Source organism: Chroicocephalus ridibundus, chromosome 3 (genome assembly GCF_963924245.1).
Source record: "Chroicocephalus ridibundus chromosome 3, bChrRid1.1, whole genome shotgun sequence".
NCBI classification, from domain to species: Eukaryota; Metazoa; Chordata; class Aves; order Charadriiformes; family Laridae; genus Chroicocephalus; species Chroicocephalus ridibundus.
Genome location: NC_086286.1, coordinates 56,648,373 through 56,665,094, shown reverse-complemented (window position 1 = coordinate 56,665,094; position 16,722 = coordinate 56,648,373). Strand labels below are relative to the sequence as shown.

Below are 16,722 nucleotides of genomic sequence, written 5' to 3'. Positions count from 1 at the left end.
GCTTCTCTCAGTGTTTCCTGCTAACAAGGTTAAGCTTAGATTCAGCTACAAGAATGCTGGGAAGATTAGAGCACCTCTTTCCACACTAGAGTTTGGTACTCATGTATCTTCTAAGAACATGGCTTGTGCTTTGCTCCTTTCTTTGGCATTTCTTCCTTGCTGGCTTCTGCAAAATCCTTTTGTGCCTTCTGTATGGCACCTGGGTAATTAACTAAGAACTAAAAATCTCTGCATGGCAGAGCACCTCAGTACTTCTGTGGATTTAGGTCAACTCATTTACAATGCACTTAGCGTGCATTGATAAGAAAACCAGAAAATCCCATTTCTTCAGTTATGGTAACACAGAACTCAGAGAAGCAGCTAAAGATCACTCAGCTTAAGTAGATGAATGGCAAACAGAGTCTCTAACATGATATTTTAAAAATGCTTTCCAGTTTCAAAGCAGTATTATTTTTCTTTTGATTGTGCTTTTTTTCTGCTATTTCTGCCAAAAGCTGCTTTTCTTTATTACACTGTTTGTTGTAATAGAGGTCTAGACTTCTATTGCAGAGTCTGATTGCACAGTCTCCAACCAGCTGCTCACAGAGAATGTTTGCCTGCAAAATCCCCACTACTTTCAGGAACAGGGAAAAAAACTATAATCAGGTGGGAGCACAGCGTTTAGTATGATATTGCCACTGGTATATTACTTAATGTTTTCATGCCCATGAGTCCATGAAGTTCGAAATCTACAGATCAGGGTAGGCTGAGCTCTCAGGGGTTCATTGTTTTAATTAGAATTAACTAGGAAAACTAATTTGAATACATAATTTCCTAATTAAAATGTAATCTAGTTAATCAAAAATTCAACTTACTGGTTGGCTTATATGCTATTTTAATATGTTTATCAGATTTACTTGGAGAAGATGGCATTATTTCTCCACAAAGCATGAAACTAAAAAAAAAAGTTAAGAAATAATTAAAAAAAAATTACTAACAAATTGACTATATAGATTAAAGTTTTACTGTGTTTACACACTGAAACATTTCAATAAATGAAGCACAGTGTGCTGAAAGCAAGATTTTCCTCTTTCTGGGCAGAAAATGCTAACACTAAAAATTCTAGATGTGCTTAATTTTATTTCTGGGACTAACAAAAATAATGGCCTTGGAAATATGAGTTATGTACAAAAAAAACCCCAGACAATAAAAGACAATAAATGAAGACCAGATATTTTATGCTTGGGAAGGACAATGCAGACTCTCCAGGAATGTCACTAGTTTTTGTTAGATTACAATTTAGGTATTAGAACAATAGTAGAGACAAAGAGTTTTCAGGTGCACATTGATGCAATAAATAACTTGTGAAGAACAATCATGAACCAAATAATTTCACCCAAATTGAACCTAAGATCATAACATATTTATCCACTAGCATTACTATGTCTGGAGAAAGTATGCACATGCATGATGGTACATATGCATGATGGTAGCATATGGCTCAGTGTTTCAGATGGTTACATTTTAAACTACATAGACACTTCTCCCTTCAGTTCTGCAGCTGGACGTCCTGGAATCCTGGGCATTACAGATTTATGTCACTGCTGAATTATTTGAGAGAATGGGAAATGCCTTGTCATATTGGTAATGCAAACAGCCAAATAAACCCTTCAAAAAGGCTCTGGACAACCATTTAAAACAAAAGAATCCTGTTCATCTTCAGCGTGATTGCAATTAACAGCCTGCTAAATGAGATCATGATCTCAAAACGCCTGTTCCTCAGAATTATCAGGACAGTAGCTGCAAATTGGAAATGAACAACTGCTGCAGTTCAAGATACACCACAGCTCATTCCCAAATTCTTGTGAAGCCTTAACTGGCTTTGGTGATGATTATGCTCAGGAAGGATATGAATTGAGATATTTGAGATAGAAAAGCCTCCTGATTATCCAAAATCAGCTTTGTAGTAAGGGTATAACATGTTGTAATGCATTACCAGTTACAATTGTAAAGAAGGTTATGAAGGCAGTGAAGGATTAAAATTCTTCATATAAATCTTCTTTGCCTTGCAAAGTCCAGTAACTAGCTGTACTAATTTTGGCTAGGATTTAGCTTAATTTATTCAGAGTAGTAAGGTGCTATGTTTTGGATTTGTGATGAAAACAGTGTTGGTAACACAGGGATGTTTCAGTTATTGTTGAGCAGTGCTCACACAGAATCAAGGCCTTTTCTGTTTCTCACGCTGCCCCACCAGTGAGTAAGCTGGGGGTGCACAAGAAGAGGGGACACGGCTGGAACAAAGAGACATTCCTTACCATATGACATCACAGTCAGCAATAAAAGCTGGGGGAAGAAGGAGGAAGAGGGGAATATTTGGAGTTATGGTGTTTTTCTTCCTATTAAACTGTTACCCATGATGGAGCCCTGATTTCCTGGATATGGCTGAACACCTGTCTGCCGATGGGAAACAGTGAATGAATTCCTTAATTTGCTTTGCTTGTGTGTGCAGTTTTTGCTTTACCTATTAAACTGCCTTTATCTCAACCCTTGAGCTTTTTTCACTTTTACCCAGGTTCTCTCCCTGATCCTGCTGGGGGTAAGCGAGTGAGCAGCTGTGTGGGGCTGAGCTGCCTAAGGGGTAAAACCATGACACGAGCATGCTTTGAACTTAAGCACTATGTTCCTCATAACCATAACCTCAAAACTAACTGTATTTTTAAAGACAGCCCAGTTTCCAATAAACGGTGCATAATTAAACATAAAATGGATATGCCTAATCAAAAAATTGTAAAAATCAGGACAGGTATCCTCATTGCCTTTTGTCCAAAATTTTAACTCCATTTTAAGCCTCTAGCAGAACTTCGTCAGAACCACCAAGCCATACTCACCTCTGACCGAAGCTCATGCAAGGTCAAAAACATGCATAAGCATCCACATAGGAATCTAACTAGCTTTTACAATAATATAGCAACCCTTTCTCTCAATAACACATATGTTGCAAGACAGAGGTCTGCAGCTACCCTCTTGGACCACAAACATAAGAATGGGAGTACTGAGTCAGAGCAAGGGTGAACTATAGCCCAACATCTTGTTTCAAACAATACTTGCAACTGAAAGCCTATGAAGAGCATAAAGGCATATATAGTATATTTCTCTAATGCTTTGATAGTCACCAAGCACTTTTAGCTCAAATACTTCCTGAGCTAGATGTGGTTGCTATATATTTATACAATCACCAATGGATTTCTTTTCCGCAGACTTGTTCCACTTGTCAGCCACAAAATATTGGGTCTTGCCATTCCCAAACTTCAGTCAATCTAGCGAGCCCCACACAAAACATCAAAAAATTATTCTGTTCAATCTATATTCTCTAAACCACTGCTGTAGCCTAAACCTTAAGAATACTTACCTGAGGAACACATGCTGTCAGTGGATAAATCCTCAATCACAAGCCTTGGCTGAATCCTTATCCTAGGCTTACAGGAATTCAAATATGAATTAGCAATGCTGCTATTTTTTCTGTTCTTACTGTCCCAGCCTTTAGTCTTAATAACAAACATTAGGGAATCCTAGGCTTTGGTGCAGCAACCCACTGTACAACAGCAGTGTAGCAACCTGCTACTCATTGCAATCAGGCACACAGCTAAACTTAAAAAACATTTCTTCCAGCCAGTCCAGGCTTCAGCCTGTCTCTGCAGGTCCTGAAGGATCCATCAGCAGTATATATTGCTGTTATAGTTACTGCTCTCCCTAAAAAGAACTCCAGCACCATTCTGATCTTCCCCTATATATCGGTGAACTCTGCCTGTGCCACTACTATCCCTAAATTACTTGCCTCTATTGGTACTGACCATTAACTCCTCACTTTTGTCCTGATAACCCAAACCCTAATTCAGATAGATGCTGATGACTCAAGTTTAATTCAGAAGACTGGGCTTGATGGCACAGAGCTTCATCAAATTAATTTAAAGAGTATTTTAATTCATTATCCATTATTACTAGCCAGAATCTCTTTCAGTGCCGACAAAGACATCAACTGCTATTCACTATAGCATTGAAACCTGGGAAAGATCAGATTCTCAGTAGCCTCTAATGGCACAATTAAGAAAAGCTATACGGACAGCTGTTCTTTTAAGCTCTTCAGCCTGTCATCTCTAGCATCTGCCTAGCTCCTGAAGGGAATTGCTACCTAATTAGAAAGCAGTAATGAAGACAGACCCAATGGAGCATCCTGCAGAGACCCACGTGAAGTCTGATTTAGCGAGTCCAGAGGAATTTTCCCACCTTCTCCATATGCTTTTGAGGTCTCACTCCAGCATCACAATATATCCACCAATATTCCCCGTTGATTTTCCACAGTGCAGATGTACTGTGCTGAATATTGTAAGCATTTACAGGGAAAAAAGAAGTCTGATAAGCCTGATCCCACTAGAAATGAAGCAAAGTAATTTAAAGGTGATCAAAATATATTGTCCAGATGTTTGTACACATTACCCTCAGAGGGCTTCTGCATTAATGTTATCCACAAGAGTTGAAATTATAACACTGTAATTCTTTGTGCTAAGCATTCACAGCTCCCAGGATTATTTTTTTTACAAATTATTTCTAAAAACTATAGCATTTTTTCTTTTTTATACTACTATTCAGTATTTCAATCATTAGAGACATAGAAAAACAAGTAGCATTTACAATCAGAGACAACATTAGAGAAAAGAAAAAATCTACTTTTTTTTTTTTCCACATTTTTATCCCTGCAACTGCAAATTGTGTTCAAAAAGAAAACAGAGATGCTCAGGGAAAACCTACTTTGCAATTACCACAGGATACTAAACTGATGTGACAATGTTTTCTCAGGCAGCCTGCAAACATCCATTCCTCTTTCTGATACAGGGATAATAACATTACTTAAATTCTCATAGACTTACAGAAAATGTGTATGCTAGAAGTTGTCTCTGTCTTGCAAACACACTGAGCAAGCTCAGTAACACAGAATGAATGTAAATAAACATCAAGGAGATAACTAATAAGTAATTGCCATATTTCCAATTAACACAGCTCCAATCTTACACTGTGTGTGTAAGATTTTCTTCTAATCTCCACAACCCACTAAAAAAAGATTTGGTACACTGCCTTTGATAAAACATTTACGATTTGCCTGTTATTAGGAGAAAATCATTATCTGAGGGAAAAGAGCAATTTTTGTAACACAGGGATTGCCAACCAAAATGAGGACTAAATCATAGGGTTACACAGTACAGTTGTTTTACCACAGTGTTGAACAATTTTTCTCAGCAATTACAAATATTAAAAGCAGCAGTCTTAATCGTTTTGTACCAGAGTAGACTCCTGCAGAATCAACTCAGTACTCTGCTGATTTTTCTTGAAAACCATGACACAGATCCAGCCTTAAATCAGAAAATTGAACATTCTCTGCATTTGGGGCTAGAATTGTACTTTCTAGTAAACGAACGAGATTTGCATCTTCTTCTCATGGACCTGCAAACACAGAATATCTTTACTGTAGTATAGATATTCCTTACTATACAGCATCTTTCCATTTCCAAATATAGAAATAACATGTCGATCTGTATGCTATCAATGGCGTCCCTATCACACCAATATCACGAATCCTATGACAAAATCCTATGACATTGCTCTAGAAGCAATGTTGAAAATTGAAAAATGAAACATAGCATCCATTTTGCATAAATCACCATCTCTAGTTCTAGGTTTTGACCATAACCCTGATCCAAATAAAAAGCTCCCTGTAGACTTCAGCAGACTGTAGGTCAAAACTTGAAATTGCTTAGATGGTTCTTCTCTCCAAAGAAATTCTGTGGCTTACAGCAACAGTCTCCAAAGTGGGGTGTGCACACAAGGAAGAAAATATTAGAGCTTCAGCAGTGCAAGTATATAATTTATAAATAAATAAATATACATATATTAGGGGCATGTGTTCAAAACTTTTTACTTATAGGGGTGCACAATCAAAAAAGTTTGGACACCACTGGCTTATAGCATGACCAAAGAAAAGAAATATGTTTAAATGTTGCAGTCCTTTCAGAGGGACTAAGAATGCTAAAATATCTTTTTGATATTGAGTTTGGGGTATAAATTCCAATACACCTGGGAAAAAAGGGCAAGCAAGAAGAAAGGCTAATCAAGGTGTCAAAAATGTTCTCAAGGGTAACGTTTTAGCCCACTACATTCAGTTCCCAACTATAAACAATTTTCACTGATTTCAGCAAAACGAGATTTTTACACAGATCTTTAACTTGAGAGCACCAAGCCACATGTGGGTTTTCAGTAGCATGAAGATTTTACTGAGACTTAACACTGTAGTAGAACAGAGCCTGTAATCAACCCCAAAAGCACTTACAGCTTACAGAGCAAAACAATATGATTCAAAGTGTAGCAAGTACTGAAGTCAAATTTTCAAGTATTTTGTAGCACCATTCCCTACTGTTTCATGAGAAAATGGGTCTACTTTTTCTGTAAAATTTTTGTTTCAAGACAAAAAAATTATTTATGCAAGAGTTTAGAATAAGCTGTCACAGCTTTCCTTGATTTAAATTCATTATCTACAGAATTTACAGATTTACAGATGTAAAATCTTTCCTGACAGCTTAAAGAAGGTTTGCTGAAGACGTTTGCTGAACTTGGCAAGACATACGTTGTCCTAACCCAACATTTTTTCATCCGTCTATCCAAAAGGCCTTAGTAATATTTCAGAATGATAAAAAGCAAGCAGGGCTAGGTTAGTCAGGGAATTAGCATCAGAGTTGCTATAACTTTAGATTTTTTGTGTCACAGATTTCCTCTTTTCCCTTTTTACATTACTAGCACTTCTGATAACATATATTAATATAAGTATTAATTGATAAAAACACAATCTCTTCATATGCCTGAATATCATTCAGGTGAATAAGATGTCATACGGAAATGTATACAGCACATCAAGAAACTTACTGCTGAGACTTACTCCTGTTTGCAAGGTCACTCAGAAACACAATGGCAGAGCAGATAAAACCAGAAGATGTGCTACAGTTTAAAATGAAGTTATAGGCTTCATGAAAAAAAAAATAATACAAGTTAGATATTCTCTGTTACAAAGGTTTGCATTAAAATCGGGTTATTGTAACAGTTTCTTCCATAGTCTAGTAACATAAATCACTAAGCCATCACTAGGACATCTTCAGGTTACTACACTTTATGTAAAATAGCCTTAGTGGAGTGAGGAAATACTCCTGTGGTCTGATTCATAGCTAACACTGACATATGCTAGACTTTAGTTCCATTGCAATTAGCTGATAATTACAGAGTGAGAGATAAATCACGTCTCCCGTCCTTTAGCTCCAACCTGAGATTTCTACTATAATGCCAGCATATCTCCTAGATTGCATTTCAGAGGTGTTTCAGTAAACCTTAATACCATTCAAATAGTTTGTAATTAAATATTATCTAGTTTCAACTTGACACTGGGAAAACAATTTTCTAATCTGATTTATCCATTGTGGTCTCATTTAATAAAGCCTAAAGTAACAATGTACTAAAGAAAAAGACAGATACTGTTCTAGTATTATCTGATACAAATAACTCATAAGAATAACTCTTTTACAAGTTATTATGGATGATATAGGACAGAATTAATGATTTTACTATATAAAAAGTACATATTTTTAGACTCTCCAAAAAAATGATGTAACTTAATTTAATGGAATGGCTAAAACGTTCTCATGCTGTAAGAATGACTATTAGAGCACAAAACCTGAAATACTGGACAAAATCTTTTGGAGGACAGCCCATTTAGTTTCACATACACTGGAAAGTAAGAAAATACTTCTTAGTCTTTAATAGTGCTAAAAAATAAAAGGGTCCCTGACAGCTCAGATGATATCATCAGAAAAATTTTGATAAACTGCTTAAAGCGGTAAATATGAGGGGCTGCAGGGCCATGGACAAAACAAACAAACAAACAAACAAAAAAGGTACTAAACAAAGGGACGCAGTAAGGAGAAGGGAGGAATTAGAGATACTGGCTGATTGCAACAACAGAAAAGTTATTAAAATGGGAATCAAGGTGTGAAATACAAAACAGAATTACGAAAATATGAAATAAGAAACTACTTTGTAGGAAAGGCTGGGTAACTGTATGTGAAATAAGAACAAAGGGACATTTGAAGATTGATTTCAAGAGAGAAATAAATGATACAACTGAAACCTTTATTTAAGGCAGGAAAAAGAAGAAAAGGGCACGAGTGCATACATCAGGTACCTCTTTCATCTAAATCCTGACAATGCCACGCATGCAGGCTTGCCTCCTTTAGGATGAGAAAGTTACTCAAAACAGAAATAGAACTTTACAGGTCAAAATAGCAACTGTCAAAGAAAGTAAATATTTTCCATTTATTTATTTGTCTTTGCAGGAAGAAATATTCATTTTCACAGAAATATACAAATTCACACTAAATACCTAGCAAATAATGAATCATGTAAAACTATCTCAAAAGACACTACTTACGCAGAAGTATATAAGAAATCAATAGGAAGAATGGGGTTTTTTTTATACTTAATTTCCTCAGGTTCATTATAACGTGAAGCAAACATTCAAGGCATTGGGAATTGTGTTCCCTTTCTGTAAATGAAACTGGTGTTCTATGAGAGTCATTAACCATTCCGCCCTGACTACTTCAGCTAGCTTAGTTCCTCTACCTGATGAAAATGAAGGGTGTATACTCACAGAATTACAGAATGGTAGGGGTTGGAAGGGACCTTCAGAGATCACAGAATCACAGAATGGTTTGAGTTGGAAGGGACCTTAAAGATCATCTAGTTCCAACCCCCCTGCCATGGGCAGGGACACCTCCCACCAGATCAGGCTGCTCAAAGCCCCATCCAGCCTGGCCTTGAACACTTCCAGGGATGGGGCATCCACAACCTCCCTGGGCAACCTGTTCCAGTGCCTCACCACCCTCACAGTAAAGAATTTCTTCATAATATCCAGTCTGAATCTAGCCTCTTTCAGTTTGAAACCATTACTCCTTGCCCTATCATCACACTCCCTGACAACAAGTCCCTCCCCATCTTTCCTACAAGCCCCCTTTAGGTACTGGATCATCTAGTCCAACCCCCCTGCCAAGGCAGGTTTACCTAGAGCAGGTTGGACAGGAGTATCTCCAGAGGCGACTCCACAGCCTCTCTGGGCAGCCTGTTCCAGTGCTCTGTCACCCTCAAAGTAAAGAAGTTTTTCCTCATGGTCCAGAATTATTGTCCTGATTCACAGCTTTGAGGTTCTTTTAAACGCAAACAACCATTTCAGGGAACATGTAACTTCTGTCTGCTCCTGACCGTAAATTGAAGGCTTGGTACCGCCAGCTGTGGCTGACACGCTGCCCCTCGCGTACAGAAATGGCCGCGTGGCAAAGCCACCCACCCATGTGCCACGCGTGCTGCCATCTGCTCCTTCCTCCTGCGCTCCTCCAGCTCCGAGGCACCCTGTCTGCTAGCCATGAGGTAGGAGGTACACGCAACATCGCTTTGGCAGGACGATGCTACCAGAGAGGCACATAAGAAGTACCACAGGAGGGAAGAAAGTACACCTTCCACACCGAGCTGGGCCTCCAGTTTAAACCAAAGGAAACGAAACAAACAACAACCCACCCCCGTCCTCCCCTACCGAAACGGCTTTTAATTAAGTGTCCGCTGGAGCAAGGAAACTTTCTCCGCACAAGTGATTTGCCGGCACAGGACGGCGGGCAAGCGCCTCCTCCGCACGCACCTCCAGCCGGCGGGAGCCCGTCCCGACGGGGCCACCCCGCCCCGCCGCCCTCAACGGCCGCCCGGACGGGAAGCCCAGGTGCCACTTTCTAGAGGGCCCCGGGAGCGGCCGCAGCAGCCCCAGCCGGGCACCCCGCTGCGTCGTGTGTCCCCCCGCCCGGCCGGCGGAGACAGCCCTTCCCGCGCCCTCCCTCCCGGGTTTCTTACTCTTTGCCGCCCAGCAGCCCGGAGCTGGTACAGCTGCTCAGCTCCCTCCTCTTGCTCCCCTTGGCGGCCATGGCGGCCGGTCCCGCCGCGTCCGCCGCGTTGCTGGGCGACCCGGCCCGCCGCAGGTAGCGGGTCCAGCGCCGCCCCGCGGCCCAGGAGGCCTGAGGCCAGCCCGCCCCCGGCATCGCCCCCGTCCCCCGGCGCTGTGAGGGCCGGCAGAGGACGCCCCGGCAGGTGCCAGTCGCGAGGGGGGGACGGCCCGCGCCTGTCCCCGCCCCGGGCAGGGGCCAGCAGGGGCGCGCTCCGCGCCGCGGCCTCCCTGTCCCAGGGGCCACAAACCCGGCGTGAAGTGTCTCTGCGGGGAGACACCTGGTTCTGACCGGGGTGAAACGCTGCTCTGTGAGCCTTACGCAGGCGCTTCGAGGATCTCCCCCAAATACAGTCGTTTGGAAAAAGCCAGAGGCACTTAAAAAAGTGCATTTTAGTCAGAAATAGTCTCGTTGCATGACTAAGTTTCTGTTGAACAAGTAAAGTGCAAGAGTAAAAAGTACCGATTTGAAATGGTAGCAATTTTTTTGCCCCTTTTTATGCCAGCACGTATGAACCACCTGAGAAGGAAGAAAAAAGAGAAAAAAAGCAAAACAAAACAAAACAAAACAAGAGTCCTGGAGCGATTTTAGAGCTGGAATCTGCAAGTGTTTATTTTCTTTTTTCATTTCAAAACGATGCAACTAATAAATTCCTGATATGAAGCCTCCGATTACCAAAGTGAATGAAGTTCCACCAAGGTCACATAAACTTAGCAATAATCAGCTACTTTTGAACTCAGCAGATAGCTGAATTCAACTAAACTAAGCAGACATTTTAGCTACGAATTTCCAGAGATCACATTAGTGTCAACAGCTCCTATTTCTAACTCTTAACCTATTTGCTGTTTCCCAATCTGCAATGCAGGATGAAAAATCCACGATATAACAGAACATAGTTGTTCGCTTATTCAAGCTAAATCTTTTTGAAATACAAAAATCAATGGAAATTTATTTGTCAAGTTGCAGAGGGCATGAGCAGATCCAAAGATACAAGGAAAAATATGCAGATGTTGCTACATCTAGAGGCTTATTTTAGACAAATGTCAGATCTTGATTTATATCAAGATGACAGAAGGCCAGATAAATAATTTTAAATTTCAAAGTGGAAAATTCTTCCGTATCTTTGCATTTCCTTCAGCACTATGTCCAAGAGCATCCATTTTAAATAAGGTACCTTGGGACACTTCTCACTTGAGAGCCAAGTAAACATTTGAGGTTTGTTGTTTTTTGTTTGCTTGTTTTCAAACTGAGCAGCTGGTCTCTCTTTGGATAATTATGCTATCAAATACTGATCAGGCTATGCAGACAAATAATAGCAGACACAGAGGGCAGTTCAAACATCTGGGTACCGCTTCAGTATACCGGTGCAGGGCTGTTAACCCCCACACCATGCTGGATGCTGATGCATACTCGCAGACTGAGGCTGGAACTTACAGGACTGAGTTTCTGACCCAGAACACAGATAAAACCATTTCAGATACTCTGAGCTGATTTCAGTCTGTTCCTCTGAATCCATTTTCCTTTCCTGTACTCAGTGGGTGGAGAAACTACAATGGAAAAGTATCCATGAAACACAGGGGCAAGAGGCATCGGTGAAAGTTTTCCTAGTAGGAAAACTTCCTTCCTGATCCCATCACGAACGACCAGTGATGTTTATTTACAGCATCCCAGCAAATATAATTCTTGTAATGCAATTATGTGAAAGACAACACAAAAGTAACTGAAATTTGAGTGTATCTGTCTGTAAACATTTTTGTGTGGTGAAGGAGGAAGGACAGAAATCGGAAGAGAATATATGTAAATACACAGAGCCCTTCATTCTTTTGCCCTGTTAAAGGATAGCTGCTACATATGAAGTTCAAAATGCACCTTTTACCATAAAATTCTACAATACATTTGTTTGCAAAGAGTGGTGGCATAAAAAGAATATATTTAGGCGCTTTGTGAAGAAAAAAGGATCTCAAGTTTTGCATCCGTGAAGTTATATCTTTTTATTTATCCAAGAACTTAATTTAGAGTTCCCTAACCTAATAGCAATGACAAGGGCAACTTGTTTGGAAAGAGAAGTTAATCTGAATTTTAAAAAAGGTACTTTTCTAACTGGCAAAGAATCTGTGAGGTCAAATCAGCTGTTTCACTGGCCTAGTGTGTCAAGCCGTGAAGTATATCTGACAGACACTCCCTGAGGGGAAAAGCTGTTAGGATAGAGGCAGCCTTACACAGTGAAAATGTGAAATAAATATACAAGACAGTAAAACAAGGAGAATGGTACAGTTGTATGTTAGGAATCCACTGGGATGTATCTAAACAGACACTAAGATAACAGGTACTGGTTAGCGATGGATGGGTAGCATTCTGGTCACCATTCTTCTAAGATGCCGTTGTAAATAATGGCTTTTTTTTTTGTTTTATTTTCCTCCTTAAACCATCACATCGTTAACTGCTATAGCACACACAAGTCACTTACAGGACAATAGCCTGTAAGGCACAAGGATTCCATAACAAAACAGGAAAAAGTTTTCACTTTTCTTAAGAAGAGAAGGCCTGGGAGTGTGGTAGGGGGGAAATGTGCACAAATACCTGATGGGGAGACTGAAGACACTCAGATTCTTCTCAGAGGTGCCCAGTGACAGAATTAGAGACAATGTGAAAATTTAAGTACAGAAAATTCCACTTAAAAATGAGATATTTTAAATATATATATTAAAAAAAATTATAGCAAGGGCAATCAAACGCTGAAACAGGTTTTCCAACAAGACTGTGGAGTTTCCATCAAACTGGACATGGCCATGAGCAACCTCCTCAAGCTGACTCTGCTCTGAGCTGGGGTGTTGGACCAGATGATCTCCCAAGGCCACTTTCCAGTCTTACCCATTCTATGATTCTGTGAAGTTTTCCATGAAAAAAGGGTTAAATTTATCCACAAAAGCTTGCATAAGAACAGATTCTATATCTTTGAGCATGAAGTTGCTACAAAGTTAAACAGGGGATGAAAGGGAGGTAAAAGGATTTTTATTTTCTTTTGTTTGGGTTTGAGACTTTTTTTTTTTTTTGCATTGCTTTCATCAAAGGGTGGGAAAATTTAGGTTCTGAAATTAATTCATTTAGCAGATTGTGAGCGGACATTGGCAACACCTGAGGAAAAGGAAACCTTGCAGTGTGTGATAAAACTTGGGAGGAGCAGCCTGTGCACTGAGATTAGGAATAGTGGGCTGCTGAGGTGATTTATAGGACAGAGAATCTGAACTTGAGCAAAACCATCCTCAGATGGACTGAAACTATTCAAGCATCTGTATTCTGTTAAGTCAGCCTGAGGTTAGGGAGCAAAGTGGGGAAATGCATTATATGAATACCTTGGTTAAACAGATGGAGTAAGACGAGGTAGGGGAAGAAAATTGCAATGAGCTGCATAACAGAAAACAGTCTTCTAAGCACAAGACCTTCTCCCCACTGCCATTTCAAAATCATCTTATGGAACTGTGTCTCATCTGATCTCGACAGGGACCTGCCTTTTCTAGTACTCTAGCTTCCCCTGAATTTGATATGGTGCTACAAAGGATTCTGATAAGCCCCAGCTGTGCTACTATTTCCACTCATCTTTTGTTGACCTCTTTCTTTGCTAGAGCACCTTTTGATCACATTGTCATGGTTTAGTCTCATTTTGGAGAAAGGCAGACTCAAAATATTCAGTAAAATATTCAGCAGTACCACTGAGTCCCATGGGCACACATTTAACTTTAAGTGAAAGTACTTTCGTGAACTGGGTCCCACCGCAACTTTGATCCTCTCTCCCCTTAAACATTGAGGGAACAGCATAGGCAGCAAGAGCAGGCAGCAGAAGAAAATTGAAGTAGCACATTAAATTAATGGGTAGTGCCATTGCCTTTCTTTTGTAAATTTACATTTGATGATTCATAACAAGAGTCTTTATGTCAAAAGGAAAGACTTCCCGGTTTTGATCCTGTGTGAAAACTCCTATCTCAAGTTTGGAGTTGAGGGCAACTGTGGTATTCTTGCTATTGGAATACTTAAGAAAGAAGGATACTGACAGAAGAAGTAGTAATACCTCTTAAAAAAATTCTAAACCTTTGGCTAAAAGATTTCATGAATTTTGATTGCAGCCTGAGGGATAAAAGGATATTTCCGTTTTTAAAATGAAAATACACGATCTTAATGCAGTGTTAACTACCGAGCTGTAGAGACTACTAAATCTCTTAATACACCATTTTACTATTTTTTTTATTTACAATTAAGGATGTAACTTTTTTGCAGGAGATTTTAAAAGTTAATTCTTGTTGTTCTAAGTCAAGGCACGCTGCAGATCATAGCAAACCCTTTTTAATAGTGACTAACTTCAGTGCAGTTTTAAGTGTGGTTGCAGTTGTGCATACAGCCTAAAAGCAAAAAGTTATATTATTTTAAAAGTGCAAAATGTAAGATTGCTAGATTAATATTTTGTAATATAAATATAATATGCAATGTAATATAATGTAATATAAAGGTGATTAACATTCTTCAAGAAAATTCATGCTACTTTGATACTTACCAGGAAGGGCAGAGGAGTTTAGAAGCTGAACTAGCAGAATGCCGAGGCTATCTTTAAACTTCAGGGAGTCAAGAGCTCTCCAACATGACTGATAATTATTAGCATAACTTAATCTTTCAGAAGGGTCAGCATAATAAACAGGTTATAAGTTCCTAAGTTAAAAAAAAAAAACAATGATGAGGCAAAACAGAACGAGCCTGTATGTTTTAATCTTATGTTTTAAAGATTGAACACTTTTTTTTCATTTCCTAGAACCTGTAAGAATCAGATAGAGTCCCTTAATAGTAAAATGCCACACGACATGCAGCAGCAACCTTTTACTCCCAGTTACAAGTTAAGGGCAATAAGCCAGGAATCCTGTGTATTTTAATTTCATTTAGAGTTCAGGCCAAGTGATGATTTACCCAGTGATAAAAAGATGCAAGATCACTATACTTATCTCTTATTATCTTTGCAAAAGGAAGAAGGAACCAATATTGAGATGCTGGACTTCTACACTTGTACACCTCCCAAGCCACAGCTATCTGAAACACCATCCCTACTTTAGGTAGGAAGTTTTTCTTAATGTACCTGGGGCTGAAAGCATTTTGTAGGTACACAGTCTGAAATGATAAAATAACCATCTAGTAGAATTTATTTATACAAGTATGTAAGATTCATAGGATGTCTAAGCTAGAAATTTTCACTGAATTAACACTATTTTAGGTAGCGGTAAAAGAATCTATAATCATGTGTTTAAAATTACACCAACTTAAGTACTTTTTTTTTTCTCCTCCTCTTTAGACACAAATTGAAACAGAGAAATGAGCTTGCTTACAAACCCAGCTTTATAACGGTCATGTACAATACAGGCACAATTTCTTTCAAATAATCTTCACTACAGAGTCAGATCTGAATCTGGTATGTTCCTTCATTTTAATATTATTCTGCTGCAGGACAAAGAACTCTGAAATGACCTTTTGTGTACTGCCAAGTGAATGATGTATTTCAATTCAGAATCATTATTTATCTCACTGATATTTTGTTAACACATTTTTTACTGTGAAAGTACATTGCTACCCCCATTTCTTAAACTCTTTAGTAATTCATTATATGAAGGACAAAGTCATACACACACTTCGAAAACTGTACCAAATAAGGTGTTCTGTAAAGGGAGAAAGAGGTAGCCAGTTCTCTGTTTTGGAACCAAGGCCACTAGCAAGATGTGAAGCCTAGAAAGGTAATGGAACAACAGGTTTTAAGAGCAAAATGTTTCACCATTGAATACCATAGTTTTACTGCACGTATTTCTTTTTTAATTTCCTCATATCACCATATATCAAATGGTTAATCAGGGACTGAGTCTGTAAGAATGACTCAAACTTTTCCCCAGCAATTAATCACTAGAGATGAACAAGGATTTGTTCAATTTAGGGAGACTGAATGCTATTACAACTCAATAGGGTTGACACAAAGTTTAAACAAACATAACTCTGGAGCTTGGAATAGCTCATATTATTCTACTACTGCAGTTAAGATACACCTAGAAAATCCCATAGTGAAAGATCACTAATTGTTCTAACTCCTTTCTAATTTCCTCAGCAATTGTAATACCTCATTAAGCTTTTTAAATCAATAGAGACTGACTTTGCATGAGCTGCACAAACATACTGCACAACCACAATCCAGGAAGACTGTATGCCATCTCCAGCCTTTACAAAATCAGTTGATGGAAACAAGCCAGGAAAGACATTTTACTGAGGCACCAATTCAGACTTTTACTCAAGTTTTTAATCTCAAAACTGCCTCTTAAATATAGGGACTAGGCAGTCAGGTACTTGCTCATTTAAGATTGACATTTTTCACATTGCAAGAGAGAATGAAATAAAATAGCATGGGGCCTCTGTTCATCTGGTTGAGATGAATCATCACTTTACTATACATCCTGTACATGTAAAACAAACTATGTTTGACACTTTTTGCTCACTTATTAGCCTGAAGTTAAATCGGGTAATTGGGTCTGTCTAAACTTCCACATATCTCTCTAAATCAAAGTTTTTGGGTTAATTAGGACAGAGCTTTATGACTAGTTTAATTGACCTAAACACTTCTCCACAAACTACAGTCTCATTCTCCTCTACCAGG

General features: G+C 39.1%; 1 protein-coding gene across 1 annotated transcript in view; it reads right to left on the bottom strand.

The window, feature by feature from the left end:
* Positions 1-10,148, bottom strand: part of ADGB (androglobin) — a 117,608-nt gene extending 107,460 nt beyond the window's left edge. Inside the window, exon 1 of the mRNA XM_063329255.1 lies at positions 9,964-10,148. Coding sequence (XP_063185325.1) covers positions 9,964-10,148 — 185 coding nt within the window. The remainder of the gene's footprint in view (positions 1-9,963) is intronic.
* Between the last annotated feature and the right edge of the window lie 6,574 nt (positions 10,149-16,722).